The sequence below is a fragment of the Anolis carolinensis genome, chromosome 4 (genome assembly GCF_035594765.1).
Source record: "Anolis carolinensis isolate JA03-04 chromosome 4, rAnoCar3.1.pri, whole genome shotgun sequence".
Classification (NCBI taxonomy): domain Eukaryota; kingdom Metazoa; phylum Chordata; class Lepidosauria; order Squamata; family Dactyloidae; genus Anolis; species Anolis carolinensis.
In genome coordinates, this window is record NC_085844.1 from 212,535,364 (window position 1) to 212,555,467 (window position 20,104).

Genomic DNA, 20,104 nt, shown 5'->3' on the forward strand with positions numbered 1-20,104 from the left:
GTTTTTTTTAATTCTTCGTAAAGAATGAGTAGACTCCTGATCCACAACCTACAAGAGTCTTCATCTGGTGGTAGGATCTGCAAGTATTGGGTAACATTAATACAATTATACAAAGTGTTTTCTGGCCTAGTAAATTTAGCTAATATTAATACATACTACTTTTGTTATTTAGTTCAAACAATTCAAGAATGTGTTCAATGAACTGTACATTCTTTCATAGATATCATGAAACCTATTGGGAACATACAGTGGCTTATGAGTTGTTCTCTTAATACATTAAGCACAGTATGAATAAACAGCAAATAATATATCTTGTGAAGATATTATACCTATATCTACAAAGCGTACTGTTTCCAATCAGTAATACTCTACATTCGGGTTTTATTCTACTGCGAGTATGAACCTAAATGGCTCAACCTGTTGTTTATATAGAAAAGAATCTCACATAAGTATTCTGCAATGCAGTGTGCAGTATTAACTCATGAGTCATAGTTAAAGAAATACAAAAAAAAAAAAACAATCATAAGAGTTGGTATCATTCAAACCTTTAGGGAATTCTATCTGGAGAGTAAAAATCCAAAATGATTCACGTTGTAATAGTTTAGTCAGAAAATCAATACCTTTAGAAGGTGTGACAGCTTCTAGAATCTGAACCCAAAGGTGACTCAGGGCCAGGGGTGGCTGAAGCTATAAGCCGGGTAAGCAACTGTGGGTGGTGCAAAATCTGCTAGGGGTGCCATTGAGGCACCGGGGCCTGGAGCGCCCAGGGAGGCCCTCAGCACTCGGCTCAGAGCACTCAGCCTCACCCTGGCTGTCCATCATTCAGACAGCTCCGCCCCCTTCCCTTCCCGGCTGGACCACCCACCGCCATGGTGAAGATAGCCTTCCAGTCGCTCTTCACCCACAAGGATGAGCCCAAGGAGGAGGCCGCAGAAGTGCTGATGGCCGACAAGGTGAGGGGAATGCAGCCGAGGCTTTCACCTGCACCACCGGCTGCTATTTGTGTCCATGGAAAAACAGAAAAGCCCCGGATGTAGAGTAAGGGAGAGCAGCGAGGGCAGCCCCCTCCGCTTCTTCCTCAGGAAAGGAGACCCTCTGGGCACAAAATGGCGGATGCAGAGGAATGGGAAGCACCCCTCTCCCTTCCTTTTCCTCCTTGGCACCATTTTGTGTGGCTTTTAAATATATACCCTTTGAGTGCAATAGAAAAGCACATTTTGATTCCATGCACAAAATTATTTAATTATTAGGATCATATATTGGGTCCCAAGATATGGTATATATAAAGATATGGTGTATATATATGAAATGTATATTATTTTATTATGACACAGCAAACAAGACAGATATACTGGATTTCATATCACAAAATCACAAGTCGAACACTTCCCAAGTGTCTAGGACTGTGTGATGTATTTTTGGATGATGCGTGCAGATCCCAGTAGGGTGGCCTTTTGCAGTTGGCAGATTGTGATTTTGTCAATGTCTATTGTTTCCAAATGCCGGCTGAGATCTTTTGGCACGGCACCCAATGTGCCCATCACCACCGGGACCAATGTATATTATTATTATTATTATTATTATTATTATTATTATTATTATTATTATTGTGTTGTCGAAGGCTTTCATGGCCGGTATCACAGGGTTGATGTATGTTTTCCGGGCTGTATGGCCATGTTCTAGAAGTATTCTCTCCTGACGTTTCGCCCACATCTATGGCAGGCATCCTCAGAGGTTGTGAGGTATGGAGAAACTAAGCAAGGAAGGTTTATATATATATCTGTGGAAAGTCCAGGGTGAGAGAAGAACTCTTTGTCAGTTGGAGGCCAATGTGAATGTTTTAGTTAATCGACTTAATTAGCATTGAATAGCTTCATCTCCTGGCTTCTTCCTGCCTGGGGGTATCCTTTGTTCAGAGTTGTTAGCTACCCCTGGCTGACTTTTCTGGTTGAGTTAGTCTGCAGTGCCTTTCATGTTCCTTGACTTGTGTTTGGGCAATGCTGCTGCGTTTGGTGGTCCCTATGTAGACTTGTCCACAGCTGCATGGTATACGGTAGACTCCTGCAGAGGTGAGAGGATTATTATTATTATTACTACTACTACTACTACTACTACTACTATTAGGATCATATTTTGGATCCCAAAATATGGTATATATAAAGATATGGTGTACTGTATATAAAATAATAATAAAACTTTATTTGTATTCCACCCTATCTCCCTGAGGGATATGGTGTGTGTGTGTGTGTGTGTGTGTGTGTGTGTGTGTATATATATATATATATATATATATATATATATATATATATAGAGAGAGAGAGAGAGAGAGAGAGAGAGAGAGAGAGAGAGAGAGGATATAAAGTGTATATTATTAGGATCATATATTGGGTCCCAAAATATGGTATATATAAAGATATAGTATAGATAGATGATAGATGATAGATAGATAGATAGATAGATAGATAGATAGATAGATAGATAGATAGATAGATAGATAGATAGTGTGTGTGTATAGGGTATATATAAAGTGTATTTTTCAGTGATTGATTGGGGGGGGGGATACTGTTTACTTACATTTGAAAATTATCTAGGGCTGGCCTTCTCAGGGCTATGGTTTAAATCTCCAAAGTGTTTGTAAAAGTAGAATCAATAGAATGATTTCTGATCTTACCTTTATGTTTTATAATTCAAAGTTTGACTTCCCTGCCTATCTGCCCGATATACATTCACAGACATGAACATGTGATAGCATAAATAACCCCTTTAGTGGTTATCTACTCATTCTTTACGAAGAATTAAGAAAACAAACAAGGACGTTTACTACATTGTGAATGCAAATACCATTCATCATACTATGAATGCAACAGTTTGATTGTGATTTGTAACCGCTTATTTGGCATTTATATTCATTTATTGTACATAATACAATGTTTAATGATATACCTAGGACTAGGATTGTCATGAGCCATGACTCAGATTTGGAATCAAAAGAAAGTCCTGCAGCTTTCCCCGTTGAAGGGCATCCTCAGGAGGTACAAAGCCAGGATCCATTGGCAACTAACCAGTAGAATCAGCTAAGGAAGCAGGCAGCCTTCAAGTCCGCAGAGGAGCAAGTGGAGAAAAAGGAAGAGCAGAGATAGTCAATGAGGCTCCTTGCCAGGCAACGTGGCAGGTACTCGACCAGGAGCAATTGGATGCAGCCTATGTAAGAGCCATCTCTGACTGGTGCCGGTTGCTGGAAGCAACTTGTCTACTTTCTAGCTGTCATTCTTGTTCCATGAATTCAATTGTCCTGACTTCTGGATTGCGTGCCAATGTTATGGATTCCTAGACACTGGATTATGGACAATGTTGCCTGTTGTAATCAGTCTTGATTATGCTTCTACCAAACATTCTTCCACAGGCAAGAACACATATAGAGCCCTATTATTTAATACTGCCTGAGAGCCAAACTCTTGAGCTAATTGCTTTCTGCCTTTCTTGGTCTACAAGCTGAGCTATGACAGGGACATGTCAAGTGGAAAAGCAAAACATAACTTAAAAGCCATTTTACTGTTTCCGTGTCTTGCAATCCCTGCAACCCACATTTTGAGATGTGGAGCAAGAAATTCACAATTTCCTACAGAATTGACCATTTGTTTTATCTTTAATGGAATCCTCCATATTGCAATTCATGAAGTTGAAGTTAGGTACTCCCATCCCTTTGATTTTCTGCAGTAGAACTATGAAAAACTCAAAACTATTAGAATTGTTAGCAGAGTACCCACTGAGCCATCAGAATGTGATATTCCTAGAGGTGGAAATATAATCAAGAGTAGTGAAAATACTGAGTTGTGTGATCAGTGGATTAACAGCAGAGCAGGAGGAATAGGAGCTGCTGCTGTGTATATGAAACCCTTTGTCTCTTCTAGGGCTTTTCTGGGCTAATAGTTTATTTTGAGCCAATTATGTTCGCCCTCTAAACCATGTGTCCTGCTACAACCCCAACTTTGACCCAGATCTGGCTTTTGGGCCACCAACTTAAGTCACTGACAGAAAGCTTGTCTGATATTCATCCCTCTTTCCCATCCCATAAATATTTATGACAAAGGGATATATTGAAACTGTTTAGTTACCTGTCAGGAAATTTGTTAAGGAGTTTATTTGTGTAAAATGAATTGAACTTCTGGACTGTAGTGGCAGTGATGACGCTCATGTCACATGCAACAACTATTATTTTATGAGTTAAAAAATATTGTGCAATGTATTATAAGATGTATTTATAGCAGGCATCTTCAAACTCCAGCCCTCCAGCTGTTTGGGCCTCCAATTCCCAGAAGCCCTAGCCAGTTTGTTTAATGGTCTGGGAATTGGAGGCCCAAACAGCTGGAAGACCAGCATTTGAGGATGCCTGATTTATAGCAAGGTGTTCCAGCAGGTGCTTCTTATATTCTGTAGAGAATACTATAGAAGTCTGAAACTATTCTTTCCCTCAGTTTGCCTTTTTGTCCTCTGTTGTTTTATACAGAGTGGAGGAAGAAAGCCAGCATCCTGCAGACCAGTACAGTCCACGTTGTACTTCTGGTGTTTACTTGCGTAAATTCGGATGCCTATCATTAGCCCGAGGTGTTTACTAAAAGCAGTAGGACTAGCAGGCTACTCCCAGCATAAACTGCCCCATGTCCATTGAACCCTGTGATTACAGCCATTGTTCCATAACAAGAGGGAAGAGCTGCCTGGCCCCACACAGCGCAGCTTGCGTCTTCTTTTTGTCAAAGATGTTTGTCACTTACTCTGGCTGCTTTTCAGATGCACTGAGAGCTCGTTCAGAATGTGCAATAAGAAAAGCCTGTTTAGTTGTACCTTATTTTCGTGCTATCCAGTGAACTTAGGAAACTTGCAGTGATTGCAGCAGTCCAAATACTGGGCATTTTTGCAAGAAGATCTGGTTGAAATGTTGCCACAACAAACAAGATGCCTGCTTGTCAGAGTGTCTTCATTTTTCTGTATCAGTTTTCCTTGTGTTTCACATCTATTGATGAAGGTGAGGGTTCAGTGGACAGGCTTATGAAGTAGCAAATCAATGCTGTGGTGATTCCAAGTACCATAATACGATTTTGGATTCCTGAGCTTTACATTTAAATAGGACTTAGCCTGAGGAAACCAGTACAGTAAGATCCTTATCCCTCGAAATACATTCCTGACAGGATGACAGAAACAACCAAAACCAGGAATATGGCTGAACATTTAATTTTTCTGAGTTTTGATCTCAGCATACCATAAAGCTGAATTGGAGGGCCAACATCTAGCTAGTTCTGTATTACGCAGATGGTAGCCATGGAGACATACATTTAGTTTCAGGAATAATGGGTTAATTAAAAATGACCTGTACAGTGATAATGAAAAATCCTTTATAATACTGTGAGCTCACTAGGACTACTTCAGAATTTGAAAAACAGCACATAGGCCTCAACCCCCCCCCCCCCAAAGGACAAAAACAAAGCCAGTTTTCTCCAATCTATCTTAACAGCTCCCATGTGAGCAGTCTTCACAAAATCTGGAAAAAATTCCCAGCAAAAATATGACACCTAATTCATGCAATAAGAGCCTACACAGTTTGACCAGTATACAAAAATGAAGAGGTAAAGCCAGTAGGCATGATCAGACTTCCCCTACTCAGCCTCTTAGCCTGACTGTTAAAAAAAATTGTGTTCTAACAGAATAGTTGTATTCATTTGCTTCAGGATTGTTTAGAAGAGGCTTCTGGAATCAAATTGTACTGTGGCAAATTAACCATTGTAACTGGACCTCACTGAACCAGATGCATAAATGTTTAGGTCACGAAGAATGGCTAGTGAAATATGTCTGCTTTACCTGTGAGAATGTCCTTTTTGAATTGGGAATAAGAAGCTATTCCATAGCCCAGCCTTTCTCAACATTTTCACAATAGACAATTTTCATGTCTCAAGGCAACCTTACATACATCTCTATAGTTCAAAAAGAGAGAGGTTTCCCCTCCCAATCTCAACATGCCTTGGAATTCTAGGATTCCAGGAACCTCTGGTTGAGAAGCCCTCCTTTGTGCCTCCTGCACCCCCTTCCAAAGTCACCATGACTCCTAGCAAGGTGTCAAATCCCTTGGTGCTGCTTATGTTGTAAGGGAGTAGGGAAGGGTACAAATGGGCATGGCAGTAGGAATAGCTTCTAATTCCTCTGCAATCTGTTGGAGCAATGGCAAACAGTTATTTTGTGGATCTCGTGTTTAGTATTCCACCACCTTCAGAGTTAAATGTTAGTGTTACAAAGCAATGCATGATCAAAGTGGAAGGTGTGCTTTCTTATTGCCATTTACTTGCAATGGATAAAAGCAACTGACAGGATTAAGTGTCTTGCACCTACAGCATATTTTAATTGCTACCAGTCTCTGTATATTTGTATACAGAGATTGGAAGAAAGCCTCAAAACCACAAGAAAGCCTTTTTTAAATCTAGGGCAGATCTCTTGCTTTCATCTTCTGGTGAGCACATGGTCCATGGACCATGGAATTTATAAGGATGGAGACCAGAATCCTGTGTCAGAGTTGCGTCTCTGCATGCAAGAATTAGAATGTATCTGTATCCAGGAGAAGGTTTTTGTTATGTTACTATATAGCAGAGCCAGTTAAGTGCCAGTTAAGTGCCTGGTGCATATTGTGTCCCAATGCATATAAAATAAATGATTGGTGTTCATCAGCCACCAATGCACACCAGGCATTTTTGCTAGTTGCCTGATAAACATCTCTGAAATTTACTAACAGGATTTCTTAGAACCTTTGCTACTTATGCAGAACAGTCCCAGTATCCTTGGGGGATACGTTCACAGACTTTACATGGAAACATGCATCTGCAGATTATGAGTCTTAGACCTTGGGCCCAAGAATAACATAGAACCTTGCTGGAGGTCTTAAAAAGTGCCTAGATAGCAATATTTTGTCAGATGTTGATCTTAGTTTGGGGGTCCCTGCCTTACACTTTAGAAGACTTTGCTCCAGAGAGCTAGTTTTACATTTTTGTCTGATGCATTCCATAATTCATGTTAACCTGGTAATACAGTACTGTATTTGAGCTATAGGAAATTAAAAACAAGGACTGGGAAAAGCACATTAATTAAAATTATCACTAGTATCTGTCTCAGGGCCCTTCTACACGGGTCTACAGTCTGTGGTTTTTTTTTTCTGGATTAGCCTGAGGATTTCCAGGTTTACTCCGGGTTAAAAAAAATCTAAGGATGTCCACATCTTCCCAGGCATGGAGCCAGTGGAGGGCCCTTCCAGACAAGCCTAAAGTCCAAGAGAAACCATTATTTAAAATTCCACTTTTTCTCAGGTTTTTGGTCTGTGTAGAGGGCCCCTCGGTGTTTTTTAGCAGATTGACTTGACATTACATGAGGAATTGTAAATGAAATTGTGAACTGTAGATTGTTTCTGTGCTATCAAAATGAATAGACTTTGGAATGTTATTCCTTGTCCTGCAGTATTCAGTACTACAATGCTTATAATGCACTGTTTTGATCTTCAGATAGCATCTGTACTTTAAAATCTTATATGGAGGGGATAGGGAGTTAAATGACTGTGCATTCCATAGTGTTTACTTCTCTTTCTCTCCTAATTATAGGATGTTACAGAACAATCAGCTCAATCGGATTCCAGCAGAGGCTTTGTGGGATCTTCCAAACCTCCAGTCGCTGTAAGTTCTTACAGACTCTCATTGCAGGCTTGGAATCCCTTAAGCAAGTGATTTTCAGCAGTTGGGTAGAAACCCAACAATATATTCCTAGGAATGTGAAGTGCACTCTATATTTCAGCACTCTATGGCATGAAATATTTGAATTTTTTGAAAGTGAAGGTTGATTTTCACATATTTACAGATTTTTGTAAAGACCTTTTGAAGGCAGACTTATTTTGAAGCATCTCAGTACCGACTGTCTACACCATAATCTCTCTCTCCATAGTTCTGAATGTACATCTTCTACAGTGTAGATACACTCATAAGGTGATTCCAGTTTTATGTAAACATAGCCCTGCCCAATGAACATGCCATGTATGTGGGTTCCAGGTGATGCTGTCATTTACTAATGCTCCTCATGCATTCCCTCTCCCTCACACACATCTCCTTTTTTCTCTTTTTGTAGTAAATCTGTAAGTGAGGAAACAATGGAATAGTTGAAAATTACATTTAATTGGCAGCATTATGAACTCTCAATTAGAATATAGCACTCATATTTTGGACTAACCTTAATTTGCAAAGGGTCATCAAAGGCAGGCCTGCATACCGTGTATTGCAGTAGTCCAAACTGGAGATTACTCAAAGCATTGATAATTGTGGTGAGCTACTTTACTAAAGAAGACATTGCAATCCCAATAATGTAACTGTTGCTATAGTGGTATAGGAATCCTTTAGATCCATTTCATTCTGTCTTCAACCTTGGACATAGTACAGAAACAGTCTTTAGTGGATCTTCTTAATCAGAGATATGAGGGGAGTAGTACCCTATATATTTTATTTGATTTCTTGGTGACATTTAATGCTGGAGTAGCTCATTGGACTGGGTATAAGGAAGCTTTGGTTTCCCTCCTATCGTTAGCGTTATTATTAAAACGTTGCATTAGGAGACTTCTGACGCTTTCATTGGGTTTTCTATTATGTTTTATATCCAAAAGAAGTCACTGGAAAAGTTACAGAGATGAGAGCTACTGTACTTCACCCAGCAGGTGACACCTAGCCCTGCTTCTATTTTCTGTCTAAATTAGAAGTTCTTGAATTTTGGACCAATGTCTAGAATCAGCAGCGGACTGGATCAGGAGCCAATAAATGTTGTACAGATAAGACATGCATTCAGTGAAGAGCCAGTTCCCAAGTTCAGGAATTAGAGATAGTATCTTTTCCAGTGATGTAGCACTCCTCATGACAAAGCAGGTATGTAGTTTGGGAGTATTCTTCAATTTGAAGCTTTCACAGAAAGACTGGGTGGCCTCTCTGGCTGAATCCCTTCTCTACCATAGAAACCCACTGGTTACCCTTGAGCAGGGGTCCCCAAACTAAGGCCCGGGGGCCGGATGCGGCCCTCCAAGGTCATTTATCCGGCCCCTGTCCTAAACTTTAGGCTTAGGGTTGACCTAAGTCTACCTGGACTTTGGAGGTCTCTTTGTTTACTTATGGCCTTATGAGATCGTCTAGATGGTCTTTGAAGATCTCATTGCTTACTTATGGCCTTACGAGACCATCTAGATGGCTTTTGGAGCTCACTTTTGTTACCTATGGTCCTATGAGACCGTCTAGATGGCCTTTGAGGGTCCCTTTCCTTACCTATGGTTTTATGAAATTGTCTAGATGGCCTTTGGGGGCCCCTTTACTTACCTATGATCTTATTAGATTGTCAAGATGGCCTTTGGGAGTCCCTTTCCTTATCCATGGTTTTCTGATGGCCTTATGAGATCATCTAGATGGCCTTTAAGGGTCCCTTTCCTTACCTATGGTCTTATGAGACCATCTAGATGGTCTTTGGAGGTCTCTTTGCTTACCTATGGTCTTATCAGATTGTCTAGATCAGGGGTCCCCAATCTAAGGCCCTGTAAGGTCATTGACCTGGCCTCTGTCCTAAATTTAGACTTAGGGTTGACGTAAGTGTGAAATGACTTGAAGGCACACAATAATAATCCTAATTTTGGACTATTTCATCATAGTCCGGCCCCCCAACAGTCTGAGGGACTGTGAACCAGCTCTCCACTTAAAAAGTTTGAGGACCCCTGCCCTTGAGCAATCATATGCTTAACCTAAAAGGAAAGCAAAAGCAAAAGCTAACTTCCGAATATAAAATAATTTGGAATAATTTCCCTCTATGACAGCATTAGAATCAGAAACTGCTTAAATGTAAACAACAACAACAACTATTAATACAGTCTGTGATAGATAAACATGATCTTGAGAGATTTTAAAGAAAATTTTCATAATGCCAGCTGGCTTGCCTGGTTTCATGTCAAGTCATTTTGTGGTTCCATTAATGGTCTAATGCCTCTGTGAATCCTCTTTCAAATAGCTCTCCTTTTAATTTCCTTTTCCCCATATCTGTATGGATAAAACCACCCAAACCAGAAATAGCTCTGTATTTTAACTCTAGGACCTTTGCTGCCCCTGAGGGTGGGTGGGTCATGAAGAAACTCAGCAAATTAGTTTTTGAGGCACTTTGATCTAATAGGGGACATGGGCTTGGTGCAGGAAATGGTTTCTCAAAGCAAATGGTGTTGCATATTTACAGATGAAATCTCATTCTGTTTCTTACATGACCTCTTTCAAGCAAAGTCAGCATGCTTTTCAATAAAAAGGAAGTGATTTTGAGTGTTCTTCAGTCATATGGCCTGGATAGCATCCAAACATATGACACATCTGAGTTTATCATAAAATTATTACCTGTAATCTGATATCTGAAATGGGATGATTAACACTGGTAGGCTGGGGAGATCCTTTAATTTATATAACTGGAGTTAAGGACAGAAAGCCTATAGATCTTCAGATGTTTCAGTGTCTAAGGCCCCTCCTACACTGCATATAATCCAGATTATCATAATCAAATAATCCATATTATCTGCTTTGAACTGGATTAAATGAGTCTACACTGCCATATAATCCAGTTCAAAGCAGATAATCTTTGATTATCCAGTTCAAAGCAGATAATCTTTATATGGCAGTTTAGAAGGGGCTTTAGGACCCATCCAGACAGGCCCAAAACGCAAGACATGTCTGGTTTTTACCAAGGGCATCCAAACTATGATCACAGTAAAAATAAATTAATTCAGAATAACTTTAGTCATTCCAAATTAATTGAATATCCCATTAGATCCGGGCTTTCCTGAAAGACCCGGGCGTAATGAGGTATTGGGTCTTTGGGGACTCACTTCCGGATGAGTCCCCATTTGCTATCCAGAACCTTTTGGGCTTCTGGCGCCCAAAGTACCCAGCCACCATTACGGTTCTCATTGTGCAAGGAAAGGAGATTTGGGGGGGGGGGGGGGGAGAGAGATTTTATTTTAAAAACCCACTTTGGTGCACATTTCTGGCCTGTCTGGAAGCACCCTTAGACATACTGATTGAAGCCAGTGTGAAGTGTAATTCTAACATTTGGAAAGTCAAAGATTATTTGCCCTTGAATTAAATGAATTGACATGAACAGTGCTACTCTCTACTATGGAAAGGAAAAACGGTAATCCATAAGAATCCAATTGAGCATTTCTCCGATTTTTGCGTAAGGGTATGCAATAGCAGTCACACTGGAGTGTGGTTCTCTATCCTTTGTTTTTATTTCATCTAGTAGCATGGTAACCATCTTCTATAGCAGCACACCACACTGGCATTCAGTATCGCTGCTATGCATTTGTAATCTGAAGTTACAGATTCATTAGTGTTCTATATTCAATAAGATTATGTAGCCTTACTGTAAACCTTCATAAACCTACCCAGTTCTCCCTTAAGAATCACCCACTGGATCAGGCAGAGGAGGTCCATTCAGTTTTCAACTACAAAGATAAAAATGTTTCCACCCCGTTTCCACCAGCAACCAAGCCACTGACCATCAGAAGTAGGGCCCTTCTTGTAGCTTTGCTTCCTGGTGAGAGGAAGATGGAAACATTGTCCTCATTAACCCCATTCAGAAGCAGAACAGACTTCCACTGCCTGATCTGGCAGCTGGTTTTTATGGTAAACTGGGATGGTGACAGGTTAGATGTTAGTTAAGTAGCTGCTCCAGGATGCTGGCGCCAGTCTGCAACTGATTTACAACTTAAGGCAAAGTGCCAATCTTAAAATGACTGATTTGAGTAAAGCCTAACAAAACAAGAAAACATTCCTGATATGAGTAAGAACATATTCCTTTGGAGAGTGTGCCCATGTTTGTGTCCGTAAAGTACCAAATTTTAAATATTTGGTGTTTATGTTATATGACAGTATAGCAATACAGTCATCACTTCACATTCACTGGGGTAGGGGTGCAGGGCTACAAATAAACACATGTTTTACCTTCTCTAGACTCGCTTGGCCCTCTAGCACAAGCCTGTGGTTAACCTCCAATGGAATTGCATTGGAGGATGTACAAATATCTAGAGAAGTGTTCTCTCTAGGAAGCTCTAGGTTGTACAGCATAACTCTGTGGTCAACCTTTGGTAGTTGTTGACCATAAAATCATGCAAGAAGACCTAGAAATACTAGATAGAACATATGTATAGACTTAGTTAAGGAAGGAGTGGCCTGGGTCTGCAAGGCCTGTTGGTAACAGGGTGATTTGGTGGACTATCATTCTTAGGCTTGCTTTCAGAAGTCAAAGTAGAGTTGACAGCAATAGGTCACAACAATCAACAGGAAGCAATTTTATATGAACCAGCCCACAGATGAATTTTACATGATAAACCTTCACCAACCATCTCCCCTTCCTTTGCTGCATCCTCCTCCCAAATAAAAGAGACTCTGCAGCTCCTCTGTTCTCTCAACACTGAATTTTCTTCCTAAATCCAGTTTTAATTGAGAAAGAAACACTGTTTGGGGAACTCGTTGCCTTCATTAAGTCCAATCAGACTAGTGGTTATTGGGATAATTTAGGCCTGATTTGAGAGAGATGAAAAGGTGTAGAGTAAACTGTTTCCCCCTTAGGAGTCTTCTTTGTGAATTAAGGTAGTTCTAAAGCTAAATAAGTAAGGAAAACCAAGCTGATTTGCTCAGATTTCATTGGGGCTGCCAATACGTCTTTATTTAAACTGGCCTTGTGCCAAATGCCTTTCTATTATTTCTATATCTTCTTAGGGATGGTCATTACATTAGAAGAAAGACCAGCGTCTGTGTAAAGGCCTCTCCCCCCCCCCCCCTTTAGCATCTATGAGTAATAATTTCCCATAAGTTTTCTGTATTTATTGCCCACTTGGAACATCCATATATCACTACAAATGATCTCCACATATTACAAGTTTTGCGGGGATCTGAGTCTCTTGTTTATATTGCCCAGAGGCTGTGGTTTTTCCATTTGCCCTGAGTTACAGAGCTTGTATGTCATTTTACAGAATACTAACTTACTGCCTGAAAATCAAGCAGCACTTCATAAAGTATTCACCACTGATGTGGGAATTAGGTTTTCAGGTTGAGGGCAAAGGCAGGTAGTTGATACAAAGAAGAATTGTACAGTCTTGCCCTCAATGTTCCTTTGCATAATGTTTATTTGTTCAAGTTGACCCAAAATATTTATCCCTCCTGTGCCGTCCGCCGGACAATAAAAAACTATAAAACTGAAACGTGCTGTCCTTTATCCGGGCGAACTGCAAATCCCTATAAGCTGTCCTATAGATATTGAACGACTGAGTCTGGATAACTTCAAAAAAGGATGTTTATTCACACAAGGTTGTAAACCTGGCACAGATCTTAAAGTTGCAGAAAATGAAACAAATTTCCATAGGTTTTAGTTGCAGAATTATCCCTGGTTCCAGAAGGCAAAAGTGATTATAAAACCACTATACCCTAATCACGCTGCCTATATTAGAAGGAGAAACTCTTTCCTTCCCTATCTTTACAGCAAAGATTAGTTCTAGAAGCGATGGAATAACTTTGCTCCTCTAACTAGATTTCCTATTCCAGATCAATATAATTCAATACTTATCTAATTTGGATAGGCTTAGATTGGCCTGGTTTTGAGGATGATTTGTCCCAGTTAGCCTTGCACAGCTCCAGCACGTTGGAAGACTATAGCCAGAATGAAGCTCCAAAATGGAGACTAGACCCTGGTAAAAAGGGCGGTCCTAAGATGTTGCACTCTTTGACCAATCACTGCAAAGAAAACTGCAGCCAGTTCTTGCAGATTCCAAGCCACTTTTCCTAGGCTTTTGCAGCCAGAGGCTCAAACAAAATGTAAAGGAGGGAAAACAAACAAACGACCAATAGGTAAGGCAAACCATCGTCCTGGGGGACGGAACACTCCCCGCTAAATTCCCAGGATGTGGGAATTTACCAATCAAAAACATACAAACACCTTTGTATACACAACAATAAAACAGTATAAAACTTACACACTTTGGACAAGCAACACGAGATTGCTGGTTGGTCTGTCTAGGACAGACATTTTGTCCTTACTATGAGTCTTTACCTGAACTTTTCTAACCTTACCGTCAGGGCAAAGAAAGGTCTTTAGTATAATGCCCATAGGCCAGGCATAGCAGGGCAAGTCTTTGTCCTTTAGCAACACAAGGTTTCCCACCTTGAAATTGTCCTTTGGGGTTTGCCAGAGTCTTCTGGTTGGAAGCTGGCTTAAGTATTCGGCCTTCCACCTCTTCCAGAAGTGGTTGGCTAAGGTCTGCACATGCAAAATTGGTGCCACAGTCCGACCAAATTAACTTAATTGGCCCTCTGAGGGCTATGAACCTTTTTAATGCGTTTAAAAATGATGAAGTGTCCATCCCTTCTATGACTTCTATATGGACAGCTCGTATTACTAAACAAGTAAACAAAACTGCCCACCTCTTGTTATTTACAACACCACCCCTGGTTTTCCTAGTGACAACCTCCCAAGGACCAAACACATCGATTCCCACATGGGAAAAGGGTGGGTCTGTCAAAGTCCTATCCTGAGGTAGTTCTGCCATCAACTGACTTTGACAGTTTCGTCTGAGTCGCCGAGATTTGACACATTTGAAAATACAACTGTTGACCAACCTTTTGGCATTAACTACCCACAGACCTTCATTTCTAAGGGCTGCCACAGTTAGAGTTCTACCCTGATGATGGATCCTTTCATGGTGATGCCGAACGAGCAGCAATGCAGTGTGACTATTAGGGGGTATGATGATGGGGTTTTTTATGCACGCCTTGAGTTTAGCTTTGGCTAACCTTCCTCCAACTCTCAAAATACCCTCCTTGTCTAGAAATGGGTTTAACTCATTTAGAAGACTTTGATTAGGGATGTTGAGCCCTTGCTCTAGCCATTTCCTGCTTGAAAGCAGATCTCTGTACTGACTTGAATATGACGCTCTTAGCCTTTATCATATCCTGGACCTGTAAAGGCTCACTATCTTTGCAAGCTAAACGATGTATAAGCCTAGCTACTGCTCTAAGGAGACTGTGCCACTCCGAAAAACGTTCAAAACGGTGTGGTTCCAGGCAAGATCTTTGGCCCATCTTGATTTCCGTGGTCATCTTGCAAACTTTCACCTCTGCACTTCGTGAGACTTGAGCATTCATAATGTCCGAAAACCTTTGCTCATCTTTCGAGAGCGCTGTGGCTTCGTCTCTCTCAGAGACTTTGAAGATGGAGGAATACTCTGGAGTTATTGCTTGGCAGTAGACTGAGATGTGACTTAGGCAACTGCGCACAAGTGTAGGACGTCCACCTTTAAGCACCTGTGCTTGATTGGAGTCCAACGACGATGGTGGGTGCATCTTGTTTATGCACACTGGGCCTGTAACTGTCCAGCCTAGTGGTAGCAGCTGAGCAATGGGCGCCCCTGGAGGTCCCTTAACTTGGTCGTTCACATAGAACAAGTTCGGACAGTCCGCACCAAGCAGAAGGGCAATGTCCACATCTGGCTGAAAGGCTGGTATGGCATTCTTCAGCCTTCGCAAGTGTGGATGAGCCTCCACAACTTCTCTAGTTACAATCTGTTTTTCGTTCCGAGGGATGGAGGAACACTCAATCAGGTCTGGCAACTTGAACTGTCTCTTCTGGTCGCAAGAGGAGACAACAAAGCCAGATGCTATGCGACCCTGCAACTTCTTTTTTCCTGCACACGTAGTCATAGTGTAGTCGACCATCTTGGTTTTAAGGTCAAACATGCGGAAGAACTCTGGAGTAGCCAGGGAGGCGTCGCTCTGTGAATCCAGGGCCACATAGAGTCTCTTTCTAAGCCAAGGGCTCTTGGCTGGATATACATCCGCTAGGCAGATAGGATGACAAACTCTGTACTGGTGCGAGTCAGAACACAGCTCTGTACAGGCGACTGCTGAAACTTCCATCTGCATCTCTGGTGCGGCTGGCTTGTCGGTGTCTTCGACTGCTGACTTTTCTTTTGGTGAAGCGTTCTCTTTGGGGTGAGAGATGATATTGGAGTTGTGCATTGCGGTGCAATGCTTGAGGCTGTTGCATTTCTCACACTTGATGTTTTCTTTGCAGTTGGATGCAAAGTGTGGAGTTGCTCCACAGCATCTAAAGCAGATTCCCTGCTTTTGAACTAGCTGTTGCCTTTCTTTGTATGTCTTTCTACTAAACTCCCTGCAGTTGGCCAAGCTGTGAGGCTTTTGGTGAATAGGGCAAAGCAACTCTTTTACCTCCGACCTGGGTTCGTCAGTCTTGTGTTGAGTTTCGACTGCCTTTACGCTGACAGGTCTATTGGCCTCTCTAGGTGGTTTCTTGTCCACTTCAGGTGCCTTCTCTGGCTGGGTCCCTTGGTATAAGGTGGGGAGGCCCGTCTGTGGATCATTCCTTTCTCTGGCTGCCCTGGTGATGAACTGGACCAAATGAGAAAATGGAGGGTATGCCTGGGAGTGGGCCTCCTTGTAGTTGAAGACCTCCTGTCCCCAGCGTTCTTGCAAAGTGAAGGGCAGCTTGGTCAAGATCTGCCTCTGGGACAGGTGCTGATCGAGGCACTTCAAACCGGGCAGTTCTGGATTCTCCTTGGCCGACTCTAATTCCGCAAGGAGATCGCTGAGGTCCCACAAGAGTTTGAAGTCTTTGAGTTTTAAAGCTGGGAACCTTTGGAGCTTGTCCATAAGAGATGCTTCAATCTCTGTACTGGCCCCATACCTCTGCTGCAACCTGGCCCAGGCCTTTTCCAGGGCTTTGTCGGGATCGGCTACGTGGGCTGCGTAGATCTTTTTAACTTGTGAGGATGAGGCTGGGCCCAACCATGCAGCCAGAAGAGTCAGTTCTTCCTCAGGCAATAACTTTAAGTCTCTGATTGCTCTCTGGAAGGTGGCCTTCCAGAGAAGAAATTCCTCAGGCTTGTCCGAAAACTTTTCGACACCCTTGTCCTTAAGATCTCTTCTGGGGCTTCTGATGATGGAGACAAGCTGGGACTCTGGCGTCGAAGGGAACAATTGAGGAGTTTGCTGTTGTGGAGTGGACTCCCACCGTGTACCTTGCGTCAACCTTTGGCCTCTTGGAGGGATGACATCGACCACTGACGAATCGATGGTTCCCTGTGCAGCTGTCTGTAGGGGCCAACTAGCGCTCGGCCTTGAGGCCCTGATTGACTGACCTAGGGTTTTAGCAGGAGGCACAGGTAGCTCGAGCAAAGGTGAGCTCCCCGCTATGACGCTCTGCTCTGCAGGAAACTCAAAAGTGACTTTGGGGCCCTGCTCTGGGTAAGGAGAGAAGTCTCCCTGTTCCTCATCCGAAAACTGGCTGTACATGCTGCCAAGGTGCGCAAACACTTTGGCAGAAGGGTCCTGTATTGGTAACTGGCTTACATTTTCTTCTGTGAGTGGCTCAATTAGGGCCTTGGCCAAAGTCTCAGCCCTTACCCTTTTGGCTGCGGCATCCATCTTTATTCTAAGCATCTCTATACGAGCCTGTTCTATTTGCATTTCGCTTTGTCTACGGGCCTGTTCCATTTGCATTTCGCTTTGTCTACGGGCCTGTTCCATTTGCATTTCGCTTTGTCTACGGGCCTGTTCTATTTGCAGTCGTTGCTCTTCTTCTTTAAAGGGAAGGGTGAGATCAGCTGCCTTAGCATCAGCCTCCGCCCCCGCTACCTTGCTCTTTAGCTCCAGACGTGCAGCCTCCTTAATGTGCAAGGCAGCTAGGGAAGAGATGGCACTCCCAGCAGCAGAAGACTTGCTAGAGTGGCTGTGTTTAGACGATGCACGCTCCCTTAGTTTAGATACCTGGCTAGAGCGGTTGGACTTAAGACTAAGTGCCACAGCAGGTGATTTTAAAAGATTGGTCTCATGGCTGCATAAGGAAGCTAGGATTGCCCTCACCCTATTTTCTTTCTCATTAGTGTCAGCTAAAACACTCCCTATTTCTAACTCTGAATCCTTGGCGTTAATGCGCTCGAGGACCTGGACTATCTTAGACACTAAACCCCTCCAAAGACCGAAGGCTTCTTCGAGGTCTGTCTGTAATATGGCTGGCACCCTTGTGATACCCAAGCTCTCTATTCTGTCCATTAATGTTACAATTCGCTCCCATGCCGAACCTAACCTCACATGGAGGAGCTCCTTTTCATCTATTAGATGGGCTAGCATCTTGGCTGAAGGGTGCTTTATCCTTTGGGGCCTTTCATTCCTATTTTCAGCCTCAGAAGGAGGTACGCCATCTGTATCATCTTGAAATTGCATAGACATTATGTATTCTTAATAGCAAGTAAATTTACAACAAAGGCAAATGCAATATACCTGCAAGTAAATTTACAATAAAAGCAAATTCAATATATAATACAATTCACAGCACTTAACCATAGCAATATATATCACTAAGTAACTATACTTTACAAAGATTGTGACCTTTGGCGCCAGACTTTGGTGGGCAAGCTGCAAAATGTCAACTGACAGCAACTTGCCACTTGATACCTCCCTTGCCCGAGTGACGTAAACTGCCAAAATGGCGACTTCGCCAAATTTTCAAGCACCTCGTGCTCTGCGGCTCGAGGCCTGCCGCCGACGGAGCACCGAGGCTGGCTTTGGAAAGGAGGAGAGAAGAGACGCCTCCTCCCCGCTGTGAAGGGAGGTCACCACCGCAGGTCGATGAAGCAGGTCACCACCGCAGGACGATGAGGCAGGTCACCACCGCAGGACGATGAGGCAGGTCACCACCGCAGGACGATGAGGCAGGTCACCGCCGCAGGTCAATGAGGCAGGTCACCACCGCAGGACGATGAGGCAGGTCACCACCGCCGGACCATGAGGCAGGTCAAAGCTGGCCGAGTGCTCCGGCCGAACTCCTGATGAAGAGGCTGTCAAAGCCGGTTGAGTGCTCCGGCCGAACTCGCAGCAGCGTTGCCAGGCCTGTCCAGGTTCTAGCCTGGTTCTGGTGGGCTCCACGCCTCAGAGCCAGCCAAAGAACTGTCGCTGGTGCTCCGCGGCTCGAGGTCTACCGCCGAGGGAGCCCTGGACGTTGCTGGGAACTGCACAGCCTGTGCAAACCCAGAAAGCCACTGGGCTACGTGCGCACACGCGAGCCAAATAGCAAGGAAATAGAGCCCCACTATTTGACTCCTTCAGGTCTGAGAGCGGGCTCCACTGCCTCAGACGCTGGTAGAGTCTTTAGGTATGCAGACTGAGCTCAGGCGGAAAAGCCGCGGCCTATACTAAACTTCCTAAACTATAAAAAACTATAGGCTGTGCAAGCTAGCTCAAGCGGAAAAACCGCTGATCTACCTCAAAACTGTGCCGTCCGCCGGACAATAAAAAACTATAAAACTGAAACGTGCTGTCCTTTATCCGGGCGAACTGCAAATCCCTATAAGCTGTCCTATAGATATTGAACGACTGAGTCTGGATAACTTCAAAAAAGGATGTTTATTCACACAAGGTTGTAAACCTGGCACAGATCTTAAAGTTGCAGAAAATGAAACAAATTTCCATAGGTTTTAGTTGCAGAATTATCCCTGGTTCCAGAAGGCAAAAGTGATTATAAAACCACTATACCCTAATCACGCTGCCTATATTAGAAGGAGAAACTCTTTCCTTCCCTATCTTTACAGCAAAGATTAGTTCTAGAAGCGATGGAATAACTTTGCTCCTCTAACTAGATTTCCTATTCCAGATCAATATAATTCAATACTTATCTAATTTGGATAGGCTTAGATTGGCCTGGTTTTGAGGATGATTTGTCCCAGTTAGCCTTGCACAGCTCCAGCACGTTGGAAGACTATAGCCAGAATGAAGCTCCAAAATGGAGACTAGACCCTGGTAAAAAGGGCGGTCCTAAGATGTTGCACTCTTTGACCAATCACTGCAAAGAAAACTGCAGCCAGTTCTTGCAGATTCCAAGCCACTTTTCCTAGGCTTTTGCAGCCAGAGGCTCAAACAAAATGTAAAGGAGGGAAAACAAACAAACGACCAATAGGTAAGGCAAACCATCGTCCTGGGGGACGGAACACCTCCATTTATGCAAAAGGTAGCAG

General features: G+C 42.8%; 1 protein-coding gene across 1 annotated transcript in view; it reads left to right on the top strand.

Annotated features, from left to right (window-relative positions):
- lgr6 (leucine rich repeat containing G protein-coupled receptor 6) overlaps nucleotides 1-20,104 on the top strand; it is a 168,237-nt gene that overhangs the window by 78,239 nt on the left and 69,894 nt on the right. Inside the window, exon 4 of the mRNA XM_003220517.4 lies at nucleotides 7,632-7,703. Within this exon, the coding sequence (XP_003220565.1) occupies nucleotides 7,632-7,703 (72 nt within the window). The remainder of the gene's footprint in view (nucleotides 1-7,631; nucleotides 7,704-20,104) is intronic.